At 37.9% G+C, this 24,151-nt stretch overlaps 1 protein-coding gene across 1 annotated transcript in view; it reads right to left on the reverse strand.

Moving 5' to 3' along the window:
- Positions 1–5,317: 5,317 nt before the first annotated feature.
- The window catches only part of klhl32 (kelch-like family member 32), a 51,078-nt gene continuing 32,244 nt past the window's right edge, over positions 5,318–24,151 (reverse strand). Inside the window, exons 6-10 of the mRNA XM_066702649.1 lie at positions 21,334–22,060; positions 16,467–16,525; positions 13,172–13,364; positions 11,646–11,740; positions 5,318–9,799 (exon numbers count right to left, since the gene is read on the reverse strand). Of these exons, the coding sequence (XP_066558746.1) occupies positions 9,638–9,799; positions 11,646–11,740; positions 13,172–13,364; positions 16,467–16,525; positions 21,334–22,060 (1,236 nt within the window). The 3' untranslated portion in view covers positions 5,318–9,637. The remainder of the gene's footprint in view (positions 9,800–11,645; positions 11,741–13,171; positions 13,365–16,466; positions 16,526–21,333; positions 22,061–24,151) is intronic.

Raw genomic sequence — 24,151 nt, forward strand, 5'->3', positions numbered from 1 at the left:
TCTTAAGTTTATTAATAATTCTTAAGCTGCATTATACAGGTATCCAGTGTAGGGGGGTATTTCTGCAAATTCCAATAGTGCTGTATTGTACAGGAATATTACAGCCTTTTTTCCCTGGGTTATTATGATACCAATTAATCTTTTAATGGGGTCGTAATAGTGACTCATGGTCCTGTCTCATTATCACTACCATGCTACTTTATGCATGACATGTGACATAATACATACTTGAATTAATGTTTATACATTTTAACCTTTGAGGTTTTTTTTTTTTACTCTCAGAAGAGAAGTCACCTGAATTAGCAATTTTGCATTGCATTGCATTGCATTTTTTTGTATTACTAAATATGCATCACTGGTGTTCATTGAAAAGCCATAACACATTTTGGACAAGAAATTGAGTACTGAAGAAATTAAGGAATTGTAGTGTAACAACAGTCTCACATATGGCTCAAGAAATGGAAAGAGCTGGAAAAGCATTATACATTTTAAATAACCCTGGAGCAAAACAGTATGTTCAGTCTCTACTGTTGGAAATTAAATGCTCTGAGGAAATACTGCAATAAGCATATGCAAATGTTTAGACATCCACTAACACAGGGACTTCCATGTAAACAGAGAATACCCTCAGATTCTCAAATCAGAGCACCTCATAAATAATGTATTCTATGAGCCTGGTTTGAATTTTTTTTTTTTTTTTTTTTAATTTGATTATGGCAATTCCCTATATTTGTTGGGGAACATAAGACAAAAGTCTGAAATGCAGCATAAAAATGTGTAATGTTATAAGTAAAATCCTTTCCCTTTTTTCTGTGAGAAGAAGAAAAACGTAAGTAACACGATTAAAGGCAATAAGAGCACAGAGGGGCCTTATGTGATTTAAATAGCAGAAATCCACTGAATGGCAGTGAAGACAAATGTTTCCTAGTAGTGTGCTGTGAGTGTGTTGAAGAAAATTACTGTTTTTGTTGACATTACATTGTATTTTCAGGTGTGTGTGTGTGTGTGTGTGTATATGTGTGTGGAGGAAGCAACTGGAATCACCTTGATTTTAATTTTGAGAATGTAAAAAGTATTTATTTAAGTTCTCTGGTCAGATTTAACCAGTTCAGAGGGTAATACATGCTGAATAAGGAGTAATGACAATGAACCCAAACATGTTTTTTCATTGTTTATATTTCCCCAAATTCATAAACTGTTTCTGAATTATTTGGAGTCCTTAATGAAACTATAACTATGAATACTGATGATTGTAGTTGTTGTTCTTATGAGAATCATCATGGTGATTTGTCTCTTTTCGATGCATAGTTTATTCCTGGGTGCCTGCTTTTAAAGCTGTGATCACTGTCCATTATGTTACTTACATTCCCTTTATACCTCAGAGGTCTATTTTTAAGAGCTAAATATTTTTTGCTGTAGAGCTTAAAATAAGTTTTACTCTTGGTATCATGAATGTTTGAGTAAACATAAATACAGAGGTGTCAACAAGTCAATATTTTGCAAGTCCAAGTAAGTCCCAAGTTTTTTTGCTTCAAGTCCAAGTAAGTCCCAAGTCATTGAGCTACAAGTCATGTTTTCAATTTTGTCTTTTATAATTACCACTTATGATCTTCTTTATACTTTATACTTTAAGTGATACAATACATAACACAGCAGATCATCAAAAACATTTTTATTGTCCATATATCACCAAAATAATGTGCGATAGTATAAAAATAATATATACTGTAGAAGAATTGATGCTGTTTTGAAGGCAAAGGGTGGTCACACCAAATATTGATTTTGATATACACTAAAGAGTGATGGCAGAGTTTTGCTATTCATAGCCCAGAACAGGAGAACAGGAGCTACTGGCTGATCTGAGAGTCAGGGGATACATTTTGATACATATTTTAAGCAACTTTAGCACTTTATGACTCCGTTTAGAGATAGCTAGCTAGATGGCTAGCTAACTACTTAAATAAACACTACCCCGATTTGTACTAGAATGTAGAAAGTTGCTGCTTAGCTGGCTAGGTGATCGTGCTTGGGACAGCTAGTTAGCTAGTGGAGGAGACGACACGGGCATGCGCCTGTACTGTGGGCCTGTTCTTCTAAAAGTTAGCATTTTATTAGCTTTTCCTTGCTGTCGGTAAGTCTGTGACCAAGGACACATAGTATGACAGGCCCTGACACAATTAGCGCCGTATTCATCCACGGACTGCCACGCATCCATTTGAATGTAACAAAAAATTTACAATAACAACATAAAAATTAGAAAAGTGAGTTTCTTTTTTCAAGTCATGCCAAGTAAAACACCCGCAAGGCAAGTAAAATCAAGTCACAAGTCAGTGATTGCCAAGTCTAAGTAAAGTCTAAGTCATTTCAGCTTTTTTCAAGTCAAGTCCCAAGTCTCATAACTCGAGTTTACACCTCTACATAAATATTCTTTCTAGAGAATTCTGCGTTAAACTGATAAATATAGATTACATTTGGAGACCTGGCAAAACCTAGGCAGTTATATGATTTCTCAAATATAAAAAAAAAAAAAAAAAGTTAAATTACCTTATGTAAATTACTTTTCTCTTCTGTGCTTATTCATCAAAAAAGACTGAAAACAGGCATGACTACAACCCAAAGCTTTTTGTTACATCTAATTAAGAAACTTTATAATATAATATTGAATCTATTAAAAGGTTAAACACAAAATAAATGATGCACAATACTTTTCTAGACATGCATAATATACAGTGAGGGGAAAAAAGTATTTGATCCCCTGCTGATTTTGTACGTTTGCCCACTGACAAAGAAATGATCAATCTATAATTTTAATGGTAGGTGTTTTTTAACAGTGAGAGACAGAATAACAGCACAAAAATCCAGAAAAACATATTTCAAAAAAGTTATAAATTGATTTGCATGTTAATGAGGGAAATAAGTATTTGACCCCTTCGACTTAGTACTTGGTGGCAAAACCCTTGTTGGCAATCACAGAGGTCAGACGTGTCTTGTAGTTGGCCACCAGGTTTGCACACATCTCAGGAGGGATTTTGTCCCACTCCTCTTTGCAGATCCTCTCCAAGTCATTAAGGTTTTGAGGCTGACGTTTGGCAACTCGAACCTTCAGCTCCCTCCACAGATTTTCTATGGGATTAAGGTCTGCAGACTGGCTAGGCCACTCCAGGACCTTAATGTGCTTCTTCTTGAGCCACTCCTTTGTTGCCTTGGCTGTGTGTTTTGGGTCATTGTCATGCTGGAATACCCATCCACGACCCATTTTCAATGCCCTGGCTGAGGGAAGGAGGTTCTCACCCAAGATTTGATGGTACATGGCCCCGTCCATCGTCCCTTTGATGCGGTGCAGTTGTCCTGTCCCCTTAGCAGAAAAACACCCCAAAGCATAATGTTTCCACCTCCATGTTTGACGGTGGGGATGGTGTTCTTGGGGTCATTCCTCCTCCTCCAAACACGGCGAGTTGAGTTGATGCCAAAGAGCTTGATTTTGGTCTCATCTGACCACAACACTTTCACCCAGTTCTCCTCTGAATCATTCAGATGTTCATTGGCAAACTTCAGATGGGCCTGTACATGTGCTTTCTTGAGCAGGGGGGCCTTGCGGGCGCTGCAGGATTTCAGTCCTTCACGGCGTAGTGTGTTACCAATTGTTTTCTTGGTGACTTTGGTCCCAGCTGCCTTGAGATCAAGATCCTCCCGTGTAGTTCTGGGCTGATTCCTCACCGTTCTCATGATCATTGAAACTCCACGAGGTGAGATCTTGCATGGAGCTCCAGACCGAGGGAGACTGACAGTTATTTTGTGTTTCTTCCATTTGCGAATAATCGCACCAACTGTTGTCACCTTCTCACCAAGCTGCTTGGCGATGGTCTTGTAGCCCATTCCAGCCTTGTGTAGGTCTACAATCTTGTCCCTGACATCCTTGGACAGCTCTTTGGTCTTGGCCATGGTGGAGAGTTTGGAATCTGATTGATTGATTGCTTCTGTGGACAGGTGTCTTTTATACAGGTAACGAGCTGAGATTAGGAGCACTCCCTTTAAGAGAGTGCTCCTAATCTCAGCTCGTTACCTGTATAAAAGACACCTGGGAGCCAGAAATCTTGCTGATTGATAGGGGATCAAATACTTATTTCCCTCATTAACATGCAAATCAATTTATAACTTTTTTGAAATGCGTTTTTCTGGATTTTTTTGTTGTTATTCTGTCCCTCACTGTTAAAATACACCTACCATTAAAATTATAGACTGATCATTTCTTTGTCAGTGGGCAAACGTACAAAATCAGCAGGGGATCAAATACTTTTTTCCCTCACTGTAGGGCATACACTTGAGCTCACTAGCCGCCTTCTTTTCCCATCCCAGGCATTATTGTTTTGTATTTATTTTGTAAAAGGGAGAGTCATTTCTCTAAACAAGTCCTAGTTTCTGTAATATTTCTCTTTTATTTGAAGTGGAACATACTTTATAACAAAGGAATTTTAATTGGTGTCAATCGAGTTTGTTTTACACACTGTCAAGCTGTAGTGGTGGGTTTGGGGGACAGTAAGAAAAAAACATTTGTAACTTTTGAAGAACTCTTGTTGGGCACCTAAGGTACAGATTCTTATTTAATTAACATTTTTGTGGAAGTTGTTTGAAACTCATGAGGCTGTTTTCATGAGGAGAAGACGTGGTGAAGCTTGGCATTCGATCTGCATAGTCCTACTCTCCAAATCTGGCAGTGGAGACGCAGCTTCTCTGAGGGAGCCAGTCATTGGCAGGGCTGGTAAGTGTTTCGCATCAGCGTCCAATGAAACTATTAAAAAGCTGTCTGGCAGGACTATGAAGCCCTCCACTTTTATAAACTGTCCAAATGCCATTCCTCCTTCATTCTGTTGCTGCAACATAAGGCATCAAATTACAGCAAGGTATGGTTTTCAAGCAGCCAGATTGTACTTCCTATTGGTCTCCCGACTTTATTGACTTGAATCCGATCAAACGTTTGATGGGCAATTTGAAGTAAAAGAGTTTACAAACAGAAAAACAGCCACAGAATAAGCACAGGGATGGAATTAGACTGGAAGTTACGGCACACTGACTTCTCTGCATATTATGTTCTGAAGGGTCTTAATTCAGGGAAAACCTACAGAATATTACATGTTTTGTGCCTTTTTTCCGTTCCAGATCTTGATGTGCCCTTGATGAATTGCACTGCAGATTAAAAATGTAGCTTCCAAAAGCATTCAAAAAATTGCATTTGGTCAAGGTTATAGGTTTTTAATATTTATTTTATTTTTTACAGCATGTTGGACAAGACAGTTAAAGTATGTTGCATTGTGCCTGCAGGGCATGGCTAAAATAAAAATGTGAACTGACGTATCGCATATATGACTTCGATTTGTATTGGCAAGGTTAAAGAGCCCTGGGGGAAAAGTGTATCCCACGCTGGGACATTGTGCTGGTATTTTGCAGCTTTGCAGGTCAGCGCTCTCACACAGGAGGAGTGGAGCGATGAAGTGCTGCTGAATTAAAGAGCAGCGGTCCTTTATGGGAAGAAAAGTTAAGTGTAAACTGAGCAACCGGTTGTCAGTTGCGGTTATTGTGTTTGCACCAGCACCCACCCTGAGAAAAGTTCCTTCTGGGTTTTCAGTAACTCACAGTCGAAGCATTTTTATTTACTTTACAATTATATGGAATATATATTTGTAGGTAAAATACTATTATGAAAAGCTGTTAATTGATGTTGTTAGTGACCCTAGATAAGGGTATCTGCTAATAAATAAAGAATGATTTGAACTAATAGGACAGCAATAGAGGAATGTAGCTTTTTTTCCATTTTGTTCTAAATTATCTGACAGACGTGAAGTTTTTTACTAAGGGATAATGTCGACTTTCACATAGTTTTTGTATTTTAAGCAGGGTGGACCCTAATTTCCTTTTGTGATGCATTTTATGAAATGTGTAATTGCACCGACTTCTGACATGCTCTAATAGGTAAACTAATGCATTTAACAAGTGTTCCTTATCATAAGAACTGAAAGATAATGTTAAATAAGGATAGAGAGAAATAAGTAGAGACTTTCATGCATTTTGTGCTGTGGTATAAGCTGCATCAAACACTGGTAATTGTTACCAATTGGAACAATTTCAACATTCTGCTGTGCACTTTGTGTAAAATATGATCTATTCAATAAATCCAGCCATTATTACTGCACTTAATGCAGTCCGTAAAAGCCTCTTTAGGCCACTTATTAGCAGAGAACATGAATCTTTTCATTATGAAAGCAGCTTATTGAACCTGGAGAGCAACTGTATGTAAAGCTTGGACACCTGGGAGGGGTTTTACTTGTCTCTAGAGAAACGCCACTTTTAAAGCCTATCTTTTTGCTATCTGCAGAGTGGTTTTTACATCTCTGTGTGTGGAGCTGCTGGTGCCGGCTTTATATATTTTTATGATGCGTGAATGTTCTGACCTTTTTAAATGATTTTCACTGCACTGGATTCTTGGGGAACTACTGTGGGAGAATTTATTTTTTCTTTTTCTTTTTCTTTTTTTATGGTAAATATTCCAGCCCATCAACAGATTTGTACAAGAGTGTTAGAAGACCAAGACTGCAGAAGTGAGTTGTGTTCAGGTGCCCAGGGCTACTCTGCACAGATTCACACACAACAACCCCTCAACTAAACAGAGCTCTCCCATTACCCTCCTGGACAGGGTAGGCCAGTGCATCTCTATACCAGAACTGGTGTCTGACTTAAGAAATCCATACCAGCACCACGATCCCAGTCCACAGCTCTCTGTCTCCAACTGTATGCTTCCACATCTGGAAGATGGATACCTGAAGTGTGTTTATACTGTCCATGCAGGTGACAAGACTGCAAGCTTGAAGTTAGCCTTGACCCAGTCTATTTTATAGACTAATGGTCTGAAAATAATGTGAAAGTACACTAAATGGACCGATTATTTACAGTTAAGCTGGAAACGATACCATGAGATTCTGTGTCTCTCTGGGACTAAGACTGCAGACCTGTGTGTGGTGGAAACGCGTTCCTGAAGTGTGGACATGACCTCTCACTTTTCCACATTTTCTGTATGACAATGACCACAAAAGGCAAGAAGACGCATTGTCACAGGTTTACGATAAGGACTGGGAGAGTTTGTATTTACACACAATACGGATGGCAGTTGTTGAAACTATATTCTGCCATGTGTAATGGACCCCTGGAGAGGAATAGTGAGGCTCTTGTTGAAACATATTAGTTTATCTAAAGAGTCTATACTTCTATTATAATGGCACACATATCAAATACACCCCTCGGCTAGGATCCCCATTATTTCACAGGCATAGTTACAAATAAGGGGTTATCTCTGTAATCAGGATACCATATCAACATTATTTTACACAGAACAAGTTGTGGGATACTTAATTGGAGGAATAAACTAAAACCTTTTTAGAAAATGTCTATAACATTTTCTGTCATCTGATGACCAGGTGGGAGAAACGTAACTTTTTAGATTCTCTTAATGAAAGGGTACTTCTGGGCTGCTAGAGTGTGTGGTCACCTTCAATTTGCAGATTGAATGACTGTATTTCACTGGTAAATTTAAATATATTATAAAAAACACCCATTCCTGCTTTTGTACCCCTTTTCTAAATTAGACAATGAATAGAAGAAAATACAGATGTAAAGAGGTTCATAGCAGAATAGACCAAATTTTACTTCTCTTTAATTGTTATATAGAAAAATATATACACAAAACAGTTAAACAAAATTGCTCCCACTTCACACTGATGGTCAAGTTGTAAGATTTATATATGGTTAAGATTTGATCTCTGTCTTTTCTCTGGAATATGACAAAACACTTTATAGCAGGAGGGATTATTTTTCTAGCAAAATAACTACCAGAAAAAAAAAAAAAAAATTCAAACCAATTATTTCAAAAATATAACCTGTAAACTGGCTATTGGAGCTAAATAACAAAACATACAAGCCATCATTTGTAAGCAATTTGTTTTTTCAGGTTGACGTACAAAACTTGTACAATTGTATATATATTGTCAACCTATTATACAATCTTCCTTTGTGTTTAATTTTTAGGCAGAACTAGGTTTTTGTCGCAAAAACTTATTTGTAGAACATTACATATAATTTTTCAAACTACTCTAAATATAAAAGATGCTGCACATGTATCTGTCTAGGCTACATGAAAGTAAAATATATTTAAACTAAGGAAGAATTTTACAATCTGCACGAGGATAAAGCATTGTCAAGTTCTTGCCCCAGATGACCTTTAAAAAGGGATTCTTCGATAGGGAGTATTTGAACTGGCCATTTAATAATATAAGATTCATCACACTCAGTTTACTGTTTTGTATAACTCTCCCGAGCTTGACTGTAGAACAAAATATTGATTGGAAACCTGACTGAACAACAAGTTTAAATAGTACAAGAAACACAAAAGCAAAACAAAATAATATCATTTTGAAATAAATATATACATTATTAAGCTTTTTAATAATCAAACATTTTGCAGTCATTTCAAATTATTTCAGTACAGTCACCCCAAACGTATTGTAATAACAGACATCCTTGCTCTTTAGTTGCCAGCTCTGGTTGCAGGTGGTTCTTTAAGACAAAAAGCCCTTTATCTGATATTTATTGATCTTATCAATCAGGGGTTTAGACCTTATATTTCCTACACGTATGCTTAATTACTTTATTGGAACTATATTTTGTTTGAAAAAAGGACACTGATGGACGTGTTCACATTGCAAGCAGACGAGGGAGTGCACCTCTGGTTAAAAGCAGTGCTGAAAAAAGATAGTGTACAAAATGAAGAATTTTCTGACAGTCTTGTTGGTTTTACAAATCCAGTGAAGATGAAGACGGTTGTATCGAAATGTTGATACCAAACGTGAAGGCGAAGGTACCCAGAATCTGACCCATTTCAAGTCTAGCAGAGCGGTGCAGGAAATATCAGAACAGTAGGACTGGAGCCTCGATTCCTCTCTTCACAGTGTCAATTCAAATTGTCCACCGAGGTGTTCTCTTATTACCACAAACACACACACACACTATGAAATATGTAGACAAATGACATGCTGAAGGAATAGAATTAGAAGACTGTAATGCTGAGTACAAACAAAAACAAAGTGATATAAAAACATACAAGGAACCTGTGGCAAAGTAAATCTAGGACACCCCCTCCTTTCCACAAAGCACCAAGTTGTCTTACAGATTCAGCTGACTGAAGACACTCTTACACTATATCATTGTGAATCAACTATTGAAGTGTTAATAAGGACAATGACTGCAATACAACCACACCCAACAACAAAAAGATTCTGCGTATTCTTTTTCCCCCTCAATTCTGCTGACCCCAGCGGCCCGGTGAAAGTTGGGCTGGCGACACTCCCATCACAATGCATTGAGGTACCTAACGTCCTGCTTACGGGTGCTGGAATGCAGATGGCAAACGTGTAACGTGTAAGACTCGTCCGTTTACAGTATCGGACTGTAATGTGCCGTGCTTCCTCGTGTTCACACAGTCAGCCGTAGTTCACCCTTTTAAAAAGTACAACACTTTTCTTCAAAGATGCAATAGTTGTGCGTCGTTGTCTTGGAAGATTTTTGCTGCAGCTGCAGAAGTGCTCACTGACGTTTACACAGCACCAATCCTGTGATGAGGCACTTGTAAGGTCTGAAGGTTGGGGCAGGTGAAATAAGGAGCTGGGAGAAAGCACGTTGCAATTCCATTGGAAGCAAATGGAAGTGTTGGCCCATAGAAAACCTCTTCTTTCCCTTCAGTGCTGACATCCAGAACCTGGGAGACAAACACAATGTAAACAATACAATTATATATCTATATATTTTATTTTACCAGGAAAAACACACATTTTGTCCATTGGAAACATAGAACCATTATAAAAGTAATGTATGATATGATGTTTTATTTAAGGAACTGCAGGCCCTCTTCCCCACATGATCTCTTGTGCGCCTCCACTTTTGTAGCTTGCAGTGACTTTGTAAAATGACTGTAAGTGTTCTCTGGCTGCCCTCTTGCAGCTTCTTCAATCTGGAGGCTTTAATTATATCTGCACTGAATCTTATCTGCACAATCTTGTATACCCTGGTCTACAGTCATGAAAGGCGCACAATGCTTTTGCTCTGTTTATATATGAGATCTGCTATTTGTTTTGTTGTAGTGCTTTATTAGAGTGGGGTGATGAAAAGGAAATACTAATCATTTTATATCTGGTCTCTTCCAGTATCAGCCTCATCTTTCAAATGAGTCAGCAAAACTGGGAAGGAATACATGCATACAAATTGAGGCATAATTTATTTAAAGGATCCAAACCTCACTGAGAGTTTTTGTTTATTTGTGGGTTTTGTTCTTTGTTTTATTTGTCTGCATATTGGATCAAAGTTCTAGGAAATATGAAGTTTGATTTATATATATATATTTTTTTTTGTTTGTTTGTTTGTTTGTTTGTTTTGGTTATTTTATTAAATTGTCTCTACAACCGGAAAGCCAATATAGCAATGGGACTTTCTGTGGATCACACAGTATCTTAAAGGAGTAGTTTTAAAAAGTCTGAAGCTAAAACAGGTGAACAAACCATTAAACACCATTCACTTAATTGTGCAGAAATCCATAATCAGTTTTCCAATATGCACAAAAACATGATCTATATTATTAGTAGTAATAGTATTAGCAGTAGGGAGTGACGCATTACATTTTACGGTGAAAAAATTGTAAATATAGTTTTATTTTACAGACTTTGCTGTTTAAATGAATACATTACTGACTAGGAACCCATGCTTTCACTGATTCAATACAATTTTATGAAGGCTAATGACATTTTGTAAATGATTAAATATTTTTATTTCCCCTCCATACTGCAAAAATATATGCACTGATTGCTGTAGGACCTTTTGCAGTATGATTACTGAGACAATCCCCCCTTTTTGTTATTTAGAAATGTCTCCATTTTACAACATTGGATTTTTTTATATATATATGTTCCTTATAAAAATGAGAAAACAGGTAGAGTATAAAAAACATCACAATTATCCCTTCATTTTTTAGCAGTAAATGTGATCTTAACTGTCCCATGAGGCAAATTCCATACTGTACCGTGCGATGGGGGATAACTGGCACTTGAAAAAAAGAATGAGGAGAATATTAATTAATGTATATGGACCGACTGACGAGTGCTAATTGGCAGTGGGGTTGTCATGGTGCTTTTAGATCTCTGGTAAATAGCCTCTCGTATATGCAACGCATTAAATAATTCAAACCAAAGGTGTTATTCTTCTCTTTTGATTCCCCTGGGACCAAGCATGGCCCCACTTCATGGCTGTTTATTTCTCCTCTCCTTGAAGGGATTTTAAATTACTGTGAACCTGGCAAGTCTTTCATCAGAGCGTAATAACACAGCCTCTCACGGTCCCCAGCAAACTCAGGCTTGTTGTTTGTACAAGCTCAGTCACCTACCAAATCCTGCATTATACACATATGAATCAACAATTTCAAATTACTATATTTTAGGGTTAAAAAGTGTCCTGTTCTCCCCGTAACGCAGAATGACTCCTGCTATTCAGTGTATTGGTATCATCTCCCCATGCAGTGCATAGAGAACATTCCTCTTTGGTAAAGATGTACTAACCTGGATACATGCCAATGGCTCGTTGGTCCATATAGAATATCCTCCTACAACATATATTCTTCTGTTGTGGACAGCTACTCCAGACTCATTTTGCCCTTCAAATGAGAACAGGTCAGGTGGTACAATCCCATTTAAGGTTATAATAGTTTTCATACAAACATTTAAGGAAGTGTTTGACTCTTGCAGGTCATATACAGAACTGCACTACTATGCTATATTGTTTCCTGTGAAATATTGGAGGGGGTGCTGGGGAAACTCAATACATTTAAGTAGGGATTTGGTATGTATCCTTGGCTTAGAGAGTGAGATTAAAAAAATAAAAATAAAATGAGTAACCTCTGAATTAGATTCCATCAAATATACACAGAAAAAGGTGCATTCCTGTTAGAAAATGTCAGACCCTTTGTTTCCCATTATACTGTAAGCAAAGGGTTTGTCAGATGTGCTCAAACAATCCCAGTATGGAACAGAATAACAACAGGCTCAAATATGTAGCAGGTGTTGGCTGAGGAATATGGTGTTAAGAAGTCAGCACGTACAGTAATCGAATGAAAAAGTTCAGTTAAGATGGGGAAAAACAATTGCCAAATTATACCTCCACAAGTCAGAGACTTTTTATGTAAAATTTTCGGTCAGATGAAATCTAATGTATGTTCTTCTTTTGCTTTAGAGGGGGGGCATAATTGTGTGCAGAATGCTTTATTAGGAATTTAAGATCTTAAACGTGGAAGCTGTAATATTAACATTTGGCAGCTTTAGGTGTGGTAAAATAGGCAACATGAAGGAGGAAATACGCAGTGGACTCGAAAGAAGCCATCTAGGGATTTTATTGTAAAATGCTTAATTTCTAACAACATAGTGAATAAACCTCAGCCCAATTTCTCACTGTCCCTCATGAGCACAATGTGGAGAATTCACTGTTCCCTGTAGGTCCCCAGCGTTGCAGCTTTAAAAAAATAGCATGCTACTCCCACAGTCTAGTTAACAAATGATAAGCAGAAACAAGTGATGTGCAGAAAAGCACTGCATTTCAGCTTCAATTGCTGCAAGTGTTGGTTAGTTTTCATGCAAACTGGTGAGGCTTCCTGCTTTCTCATACGTGACCAGTGACCGCCTGGGCTGCGAAAACCTGCAGAAAACCTCTGCTGCACTTGACACCATGGAGGCAGCGTCTGTTGGCTTGCTTAATGAAATCTGACAGGATCTCATGGTGGCTGTGTAGTACTGATGAAGGTGTGAAGAGAGGTATACTGGTAAATTACACTGCTGTGTTGAATATGTGAAGGTAACCGCTACATTGTGAATAGAGCCAGGAAAGCCCGAATACAGACAAATATGAGTTTTCAAGGCTGCCAAAAGATATTCTGTATAACTGTTCTTTTAAATGCTATGCCAATAGTCAGTGACCTAGAGGTTCATTGCCACTTTCAAGAGGTCAAAGTTCAATCGAGCTTTCTGCTGTGCAGCAAAGCAAATTTCTAACCCCTCTCTCTTAGTGTACATGTTATTGACAATTTCAGACCTACCTGTAAGCAAACTAAAGCTGCAGCGCGTCCACTGATCCATGTCAATGTCGTAGCAATCTATGTGCCGAACCAAAATCCGATCATTATTGTAGTCTAAATCATTTCCCCCCAGGACGTATAGCTTTCTGTGGACAGCTGCCATAACATGGTACACTCTTCTCTGCAGCATTGGACTGTGGCCAATCCATTTGTTCTACAAGTACAGAAATACAAGAAGGAGGGAAGTGTTACACTGCTTACCAGAGGAGAGGTCCTCATAAAGGTGGTGGCAAGAACAGTTCAAAATCACGATACACACAGAAGGGTAATCACATTTCAAATTAAAGCACCCCACTCACAGGATGTACAGGAACAAGCAGTGACCCTTGCTATAAACAAGGTGTTCTTCCCTCTGAATGTTAAAATCTAAATTAGTCGGTTTACAATGGGTGCTACATTGCCATTCCATGCTGCTTTCAAACACTTCAGAATAACATTTCAAAGCATTTGGAAATGCCGTGTCTGTTACGCTAAAGTATTTTCAGTCAATAGCATATTATAGTCTTTAAAGGTCTTACAAGTATCCAATCAAAACAAACAGCAAACAAACAATTGCTAATGTCTCAATTTCCTTATATGTGTGAAGATAATTTTGTTGTTGTTGTTTTTTTAAACTTCATTGAATAATTTTGAAGTCTCCTGCAGTGCCCCTTTAATAATGCTTAATATGATGTCAGTTCTATGATGCATACAAAGAACTGAAGTAAAGACCATGGTCAAAAATGTCTCTCTTAAAATGTCTATAGAGCAACTATGTGTATCTCTGTGTCTGGTGATTTACTGTTTCCATTTTTCCATTTAGCCTCTCCCAGTTAACATACTAGCTGGTTGTCTTTAAAGTATGTATTCTTTTTAGTCTTACATAAATATATACACATAAAACACCCACGATATTTGCGTATTGTAGACTTTGTGAGATATTATTAGGAAGCAATACCCGGGACGATACATGGCATTGTCAGAGTGGGTTAACACTATGTGGTTGTGTTCTTTGTCTTATGCAAGACAGCAACACTATCACAAGGACTCTCCTGACTGATCCCTGTAAACAGATCTCAGAAAACAAACCACCCTGACTCCCTCATACAGATTGTGTGCCAGGTAAGGGCAGTCATTTCACAGACCAGGTCTGCTCATATTGTGCTAACAATCTGTTAAATACCTTCCTGCCATGCATAGGGTAAAGGGTTGCACCACAAGGTAGTAATCTCCTACATAATTGGCTAGTCCCCACACAAACATCATATCAAAATAAACTCCTTCAAGAAAAATACAATTCAGCGGGATGAAAATCAGTTTGCATTACCGAGGTTATTTCCATTCCTCTTTCTTATACTGCTCCTATCCTGTTTCTTACAACTTCTATAGCTTAAACTGTTTTCAATTTATAAAATATGAGCACCTTTTACACTGAAGCAAATAGCTGTAAATAGCTGATGCTTTTTGCTTTAAATATATATTGCACAGGAAGATGAGGCTAATGTTTTAGAATATTTCAACACCTACATGAAAAAAATAAAGAAATCAGATTATAATGCGTTTGAAACAGCACTTTAATGTGCATAATGTTGTACACATTATTTAGATTAATCCCTTTTTAGAGTTCTAATGTGTTTTTCCTGTGGCTGTTGCCAATGCATTTCATATTTCGGGCAGATAAAGGAAGCTACCAGGTAGTTTCATTTACATGTGATTTAAATTGTCTATGTAGATAGGTACAGTTAAATACAATATTAATTAAATCACAGCATATTTCTGTATAATATACTGTATGTTATACATCCTGGTATATAAATTCTGTTTATACACAGACTTCTATAGACCCCCACACACACATTAGTATATATTTTTCCTTTAAAATCTGTCAGTCTCTCCGACTTCCCAAACTATTTAATTATTTATATCGTCATATTAAACTTTGTAATGTTTGTGTAGTAAGAATTAATTTCTGGGTTAGCTGCTAGGTCCCCTGACAGGAGCCAGTAGACACCATCTGCTCGTCAGAGGCTGAGATGGGTCCCCTGATTCTCTCTCCACTTCCCGTCACTGCAAGGACTGCCAGGTGAGCCATCAAGCACTGCATCAGCAATGAAACGCTGGGGCCTGGAGGGGTCACTCCTAATAAACCACTGTTTGAATACTAATCAGCAGTGGGGAAGCGGAGGTCACCGCTGCCTGCTTGTTAGCAGGTAGCTGTGTGCTCTGCGGCAGATGGCGAGCATTATCGGTGCTCCGCACACACACACATACGCGCTCACGCACGCACACACACACACACCAAGGAAAAAAACACAGCAAATGCAAAGCCAGCCACCGAGCTGGCAGACGGAGTGATTGGGATTCTGCACCAGACCCAGGCTGAGGGATTGTTTGCCCGCTTCCCTGTTTAAACAGTGAGGGGCTGCACAGCGCGGACTGCATTCAAACAGGAGCAAAAGCAGAGGAAAGTAACACTCCTTCACTCCAAGATCAATTTAAAACTTCACACATATGAGGCCCTTTTGATTTAATTTCATGTGATATAAAAAGGACACATATTTAACAGGAGCAGCAAGAATGAAATTAACTAAAACCAAAATGATGACATAAAATCACAGCTCTCAATAAAGGCCTGAATCCAGAGACTTGGATGGGACTGGGATCGCCTGTCCCCAAGGCTGAACACTGACAGCGTAGCTGAAAGACTCACTCTGAGCCACGTAGAAGAGCAACATACAGGTATAATGAATTCAGCTGATTGGCAGTACATCATAGTCACCTTACCTGTACTATAAAGATGATTTCAGGCCATTTGATTTAAAGCAATAAGTATCATATGTGAATGCAATTACCACAAACATTAAAGCAAACAAACAATTCACACATAAGGTGCCATTATGCAATTTTAGACATAACAAAAGTTTGGCTGGGGTAATTAAGTTAAAAATGCTTTATCTCAGACTAATTTATAATACCAACACAGTGAACAGAATAGCTACCACCCTCTTATTTTGCATCCATCACCCTTGGTAAGGGCGTCTGCTAAGAAAGTAATAAAAATAATACTGTCCCATTAAATTGCACACCCATGTAAAACACAACCCTCATATTTGTTAATGCATGTAGTATTTTTAAAAACATAAATTTTCTGAAATCTGTTTAAATAAAAAAATAAGTCTGTGTCTGTGTTTGTATACAATTCATAAGTGCTCACGTAGGGCATGGGACTTAAGTCTTTCAGGTTTAAATGTTGCCATGTCAGGAGGGTAAAACGCACCTGGCTTGGGTCGTACACCATCAGTCTGTTCTGGTACTGAGCTGTGTTTGTTACACCACCTGCAACCAAGGACAACTGTCATCAGAACAACAAACACAAGAGTGAGACCACTTAAGGCAAATTATATTCCTACAACTGCATTACATTAATGGCAAGCACCTCCATATTTCAACCAGCTGGTACTACATACTTATATAATTTCTGCAATTATAGCTGCATTGGATATTTGAAGCCAATAGCTGATGCTGCTTTTCTATTGCTTTTTTTTTTAGTATTTCTCTAATAATTATCCTTAAATATTTGAACCTTTCCCCGGTCACATTTCATGTCACATCTCAATATGTGTGTGTGGCCAATTCAGTCGCCTCAGGTTCGACTGGTATAAGCAGGAGCGTTTTCTGCATAATGCCTTCAGCATCGCTAAGATGAAAGCATTTGCTGGTGATGGTTGCTAAATATAACTGGAGAAAGTGGCATAAAATGCCCCTCCCCCCTAAATAAATAAATGCACATTGATTACATTTATACACCTTACACACATTTGTCAGTCCTTAACCATCTCCCTTACTCTGACCCTAAGTTGTATGGGATAAACTCAATGAGAACTCAGAGAAAGTGCATGAGGTATTCAGATGTCATTCCTCGTGGTATTCATATATGAAATCATTAGGAATCATATACAATAACAATGTTCAGTTTGTCTTTTAGCCTGAAAGAACTGTATGGGAGTTTGTTTTGTATGTTTTAGCACACAATAAAAGTATGTAATATACCAGAATCATTTAATTTGTGCATTTGTCCTAATATAATTATTTGGCTTAATATAATTGTATGTTGAAGTAATAATATTTTTAATTATAAGAAGAAATAACCCGTGTATTTTACTGTATTGTAATAGAAATACCTAAACATAAATATTTCATGAATAGCCTTTAGATTTGACTTGCCAGTCCAGAAATACTCAGCAAATACAGCATTACATACGGTACATGTACGGCGGTATCAAATGTCATGTTGCAGGATAAACATGAACAGATTAGTAAAGAACATATTTCGATGTGGTGCCACGCTATACAAACAGCTGCGTTGCTCTTCATATCTGAACTCCTGCTTTACATAAGTATTGCGTTAGTTTGCTTGTCTCCTAATAAATACTGAAGCTGGCATTAGGGTAGTGAGAAGTGGATGAGTCCCCGTATCTTGCAGGAGGCTATATGTTGTGCATACTGTGCGTTACCTCACTGTCCTTTAATGTTTCAATCTTACAGGATAACATGCTGAGGATTTGCATACAGATTTGACTAGCCTTAAACTGATAACATATTAATATTGATTACTGTGTTCTTTAATTTCCGCCAGACCAAAGTACCCTTGCCTGTAGCGCTTCTCTCAGCTTTGAAAGTCATCAAGCTGATTTGTCTGCGTTTAGGTTATGATACCACATGCTGCTACACTGTCCCTTGCAATCAAAGCAACTGCTTAGATTTGGTGGCTTCTCTAACAAGTATATTATATAGATTGACAATTTTGATTCGCCACCCCAGGGAGCTAATCTGCATTTTAAGAGCTTTCTGTGCAAGCAACTGTCATTAAAGCACCTAATCCTTCAACACTCACTTCACTCCTCAGTTTTCACAACTTAAAAATGGTCCCACTTGTGTGATGATACCTATGAATGTGCTGGCTTCACTCTTTCTTTCTTGTGCACTTCAGTATCGGTATCTATATCTGGATGGTCAAATAATGGGGTCCCCTGAAAATCTTCCTTTACTTCTACAGAGAGGGGAAAACTATTCATAAGCCATTGGGTTTGAATTGTTCAGAAAAGCAGGCCAACAACAACAATGTAATGTAGTACCTGGTAGAGCAAATTCTGTAGGTGGGAATGTGAAAATATTGCTCAAATAGAGGATATAGTAGAGGCACCACATTATTGATTTTTTTGTTCCAACGTGTGGCAATACCCTCTGAAAGACAGACAGACAGACCAGGTGTTGAAACTGATGCACATGTAATGGTATCATATTTTGAGAGGGACCTAAACAGTCAAATCCATTTTCTTTTGAAGTCAACCAAATCAACAGTTAATTCTGATTTGTCGTTTCTAAGTTGCCTTTCTAAAGTCTACCTTATTGTGAGTCGACTGTTCGTGGTATATCCGTCTGCAGGCCTCTAGCCTCTACCTCTACCTCCAACAAGCATATGTTTAGCAAGTGACTGGAATTGCCTATTTGAATCTCTAGGGGTGTCTTTTTTATGGATGTCAAGTTTCTGTAACTCTCAATCATAGTGTCTGACAAAACAGACAAACCTATCAGGACAGAATAAAACTATAGATCGGTCCTTTTTTTTTAAAGGGCTATTTTCCCTTCAAACCAGCGATAAACATACCATTTTGCATGAGTCCTAGAATCAAGAGTGCTCGCATTGACTGCTGCAGGTAAAATGCAGGGTGTACAACCAGCACCAATTTACAAGAATGTAGCAATCAATCTGGGCGATCTGTCTAATCAAACAGCATGTAATCTGAGCTCTGCGATTGAAGAGATTCAGAATAAATCCTTGGACAAAACCTACAATAACACAGAGTCAAGGAAAACATTGAACATTTGTATTCATGCATTTCTTGGGTAATTCTCTTTGGGCTTCTAACTATATATTAAAAATGTATTATTGGTACATATAGATCAAGTCTTTAAAGTTTAAAATAAAAGGCCACTAAGCAAACAAGCTAAAGACTCATCATTTTTCAAATAAAGATTTTTTAGGTATCTATGCAAATAGAGATGTACTAACTCAAAATCACATTATTTTGATTTGTATATATATATATATATATATATATATATATATATATATATATATATAGAGAGAGAGAATATTTTGTTGGAAGTGTGCGAACATTCATTGCTGACTATGTGGTATATATTTTTTGTTCTTCTGTTTGACACTGAATAGGTGACAGTAGAAAGCGAGGAGCTCTGTGCAAACATTAAGCAGCAAGTCTGCTCAGAGTTAGAAGTTTGACCTTCTCCACATTCCTTGGAGCCTGAAGCCCTCCATGGTGGAAGCATGAATGTGACAGGCTGCTGACTCTCAAACCCCACCAGTCCAAGATGCTTGTCTGGGTATAGTCTCCTAGGTTGCCTAACTGTTTCAAGTAGAGTTGTGCTCGTCTTTCTTTTCTTTAATGCAGAAATATCTATGTGAGTTTATGTTGAAAGCAGCTGTTTTATTGCACTGGACCTGCAGGGGTGAAAGATGGCTCTTGACCTCACTGCACCACTCAACTCCCTGCGCTTAATTCCCCACACACTGCAAAAAAACTAAATTAGTACAAAACAAGCCGACAAATATAGCACATCTTTAGTACTACCATGCATCATTTGTTATATTATACTAATTGATTTTAATTATGTGACAGGTGTATCTTACTGCTTCATTTAATTCTATGGGGAGAAGCAAACTGCTCCATTGAATTGCACTGGGATTTCAAATTATGTTATCCTGCAATGACATAACCCTGTAATTAAAAAAGGGGGAAAAGGAAAATGTATATTGCTGTCAAACAAAGAGCTGTTTGGAATCAAATCACTCCATTTTCCTTGGCTTATTTTTGCCTTCTTTCAATCTGAACTGTAGCTTTTTTATTTTGATAACTGTTCAGTTTGTGGTGACTGCTCACACTCTCTGAAAAACAGCAATCTAATATTATTTCCTATACCAAGCTTTGCAGAGACTGAGGTCCAGACACACTAATCACACTGTTAATTTACCATTGCACAACACTGCACTAAAACATACTCAGGGCAGAGGCAGAACACATCTGTGCGCAGGGACAAAACAATTCACATGCCCTTGTCCAACACCAGCTCTACCTTAAAGGGTCATCAAATGAACTTGAAGAAAGACTTCTCCCTTGGTGATACAGAACACCTGCAGACTTGAATTTCGGTTGATTCTATCCCCCTAACCCCTGGTGAACCTTTGTGCTTATTTCTTGAATAACCTTCTTCAGACAGAACACAGTTCAGAAGCTACATTATATACGTCCTGGTGGTCACAGTTATTGTGGTTACCTGGAAATCTAATGGAACACTGAGTGAAAAAGGAAAAACTATCAAAACCAGATTATCTTTTTCAAAAGAAAAGAAAAACATGGAAATGCTTTCCTGGTATGAAGTAATATATTGATTTACTATCTAATAATGACCCTAAACACACAGCCAATAAGTTATTGAGAAAGAAAAATAAGTTAATTAAGATGTATTAGTTGTGTTTAAATCTGTAATTGTGAGTCTGTATTTAATTTTTCAGCTGACCCCAGAATGTGAATTGCCAGTGATTATGCATATAGAAGAAACCTAAGTAAGTTAACTTGTCCACTGCACATATTTATACATGGACAGTAAACTGATTTGGGAGATTAATTAAAGTCTGCAGTATTGCAGTGCAGCTGGGAGAGGCAGATATTTATTTAGGATTACTTGATTACATTGTTTTGAATACTTTCTCTGTCAAGAACAACATGGTTTAATTTGATACTAAATTAGTTTCTTAGTTAAAGTAATTAAATCACATTTCAACACCAGTGGGAAGAGAGAACTCAAAGTATTCTGTCTGCCTGTTTAGCTATTTGCAATATTTCTAAATTCAAACTTCACTGTCCTCTTTCACTTCAGCAATAATTAACTTAGAAGAGTGCACTGATATTGGGTTGACATTTTAAAGTGAAAACATGTGTAGGAATGCCAGCTTTGCAATATGTATTTGGCAAATGGAAAAAAAGATGACTAATTAGAAAGCAGAGGCAAATGCTAATCTTGTTAACACTTGCAGAATCCCACAAAGCTGTGCATGCTTTTACCTGATATCCAAAGTAATCCATCTGCTATGCATCCTGCATGACACGATAATGATCTGTCAAAGGACTGCACAAAGGTCCATTTGTTCCTTTTAGGACAATACCTTTCCACCGTGGGCAACACTTGTCTTAACTCGTTCCTGCCTCCTACTGCATAGAGATATTGATCCAGTGCCCCCAGGACAAAGTGCTCCCGGCAGTTCTTCATGGGAGCGATCTCTGCCCACTTGTTGCTCCGTGGGTCATACCGACAGGCTGTCCTCACGGCACAGGTGCGCCCCGTGGCATGCTCCACCTCTCCCCCTGCCACAAACAGGAAGTCCCCCATGACCGCCACACAGTGGTGGCTCCTCCCCACCGGCATGGGGGCCAGCTCGCTCCAGTTGGACACACCTGCGATGTGAACGTGCTCCTGGTCCACAGGATTGAAGAACCTCAGTTCTTTCACTTTGCAGACCTCTCTCTTCTTCCCCCCGATGATGTAAAGTGTCTCGGACTGGAAGCGGGGTTTGGTTCTCAAAGTCTGCCAGATTGGCTGTGCATAGGTGCTGCGGTGGTACTCCAAGGCCTCATTAATAAGGGAAGTGGCTGTTTCACTGGCTTGGACCAGAGGGTGGGACTTGGCGACGGTGTGGAGGGCATTGACATCCATAAGGCCAAAACGCACGTACTGTAGGAGCTCCTCCATGTACTGGTAGCGGCAGTCATGCTCCAACCATCTTACAGCCAGCTGTAAACCAAAACATCGGGGAAACCGGGAAAGTTAATATTCTGAGCAGTGGCACAGTATAAACGGCAGAAGAAAACTTAACAGAACAAAACAGATACATTTAAAGCAAGAGAACAGAACAAGAATCTGTTTATTAATATGCAACTGAATATTTGCCAGTGATATTTCTTTAATAATGTTAAAATATTTTTAAAGCATATTTGGTTGCTCTGGTATTAGGCCCTAACAAGTGATTAGCAAGACTGTATACCATTGTTACTACTATTATAAGCAGGATTTTTACTAGTAGTGTACCCTCTATAATTAGCAATTCAATTTCCAATTAATATTAAGCTGTATTAGCTTGAAAAGGTTATATAGCATACGTTTCAGCATGTACTATGATTTAGTGATGGGTGTCGAATATCCAGTCTTACCTCAGCCAGCGACAACTATGTACGAGAGAAAAATTACAATTTTCATGTACGATTATTCAATGAGTTCCATTGCATTGTTTTTTCACTCTTCTATCTATCTATCTATGTAGATGCAGTCTAATCAAAATAATAATATGCCGAAACTTCACATCTGATTGGAAATGGGATTAAAAATGATCAGCATCCATGGTCGCATTGTCAATTAAGGAGAAATTCTTCGTTTCGGGTTTGTGAGAAGTCCTGGGTGACAGTGAATGAACTCCTAGCACCTGCCAGCCTAAGATTTCTATTGATTCTCCTTGAGCCAAATCCGAATGGAACTTTCAATGGAATGAGTTAAAGTGACAAAGGAGAGTGGAACAAAGGGAAATTAATTGGACTTGAGAGCTATTTCAGGTTGTTTAGCTGGAGGAAACACTTGTACAGAAGACTGATAAATCTGTGCTAACATAGCTGAAAATAAATTATACTATTATCAGGGAAACAAAGTGGCTTTTAAAACAATCAGCTCCAATGCAAGGCTGAGATGGTGTGAACTTAAAAAACGACTTGAAGATTACTCAGTCCGGCAGGGTGTCATATTGTGAGGCCTGTGTTTAATACAGAATGAAGGGACAGGTGGATAGTTATATGGTGGTGTATTTGAAGTCTAGATGTCTGCATTTAAAAAAGACTGATAAAACAGATAGCAATGGATATTGAGAATTCTGAAATAGGAAATCTCATCATTCTATCTTGATTTAAGACTTTTTATTCCACATATAAAATCATAGGCAGAATATTCTCAGTCTCCCAATGGAAGGCATATACCAGTACCAGTGCCAGCTTCTTCTGTACTGTGATACACTGAAGAGTTCTTATTATTTTTAAACATGTTGTAAAAAGTAATGTATAATAAGTGATAACATTCCCATAGTGCCCTTCATATAAACATATTGCATACAGTGTTAAAATATCACCTTTGACAAGAAAAGATAACAGAGGTGGTTTTCAGGAGTTGAATTATAACACTTGTCATTTAAAACATACATTGAAAATCAATGTAATACAATATCTTGAGTTGAACATTAGGCCACAATGTGATTGACTTTGCTGGTGTTCCCAGGTCATTCTCATTAAAAATTATAATAACTGGCACTCGAAAAATCCATAGACTTTCTATGAGTCCCTCATAGTTGGTTAGACAAGGTAATTATAGTATCTATCATTGTGTTTTAATTTGACCATTGATATGGGAATTGACCATCTCCTCCTAAACACAACTCATTTATATATTACTAGGCTCAGGTTGAAGCCTGATCCATGTCTTAATTTCTCCTGTTTGAGGTGCGTATAAAGTCCAAGACTGTTACCATGAAGTTCCACTTGACTGGGGTAAAGCAGTAATCCAACCCATTCAATCTGAATTCTTAGATGATTACTACTATATTTTAGTCAATGTGTTTGTTTATCTTCACTGAGCTGCAGTAGCAAACGGCTTTAATTGTATGAGTTCAAAATCAATAAACACTGAAAGGGCCAGTAACTAGTCTGGAGCCATCTTTTCACCCTCTCTGGAGTATTTTTTTTTTTTTATCTCTCAAAGTGTTTGTAGGACACAGTACGCTTTAACTATAGAACTGTACAATAAACAATTTTAAAAAATGCAATATAGAGTTTGATAAAATTAACAAAT

Source organism: Amia ocellicauda, chromosome 1, assembly GCF_036373705.1.
Source record: "Amia ocellicauda isolate fAmiCal2 chromosome 1, fAmiCal2.hap1, whole genome shotgun sequence".
NCBI classification, from domain to species: domain Eukaryota; kingdom Metazoa; phylum Chordata; class Actinopteri; order Amiiformes; family Amiidae; genus Amia; species Amia ocellicauda.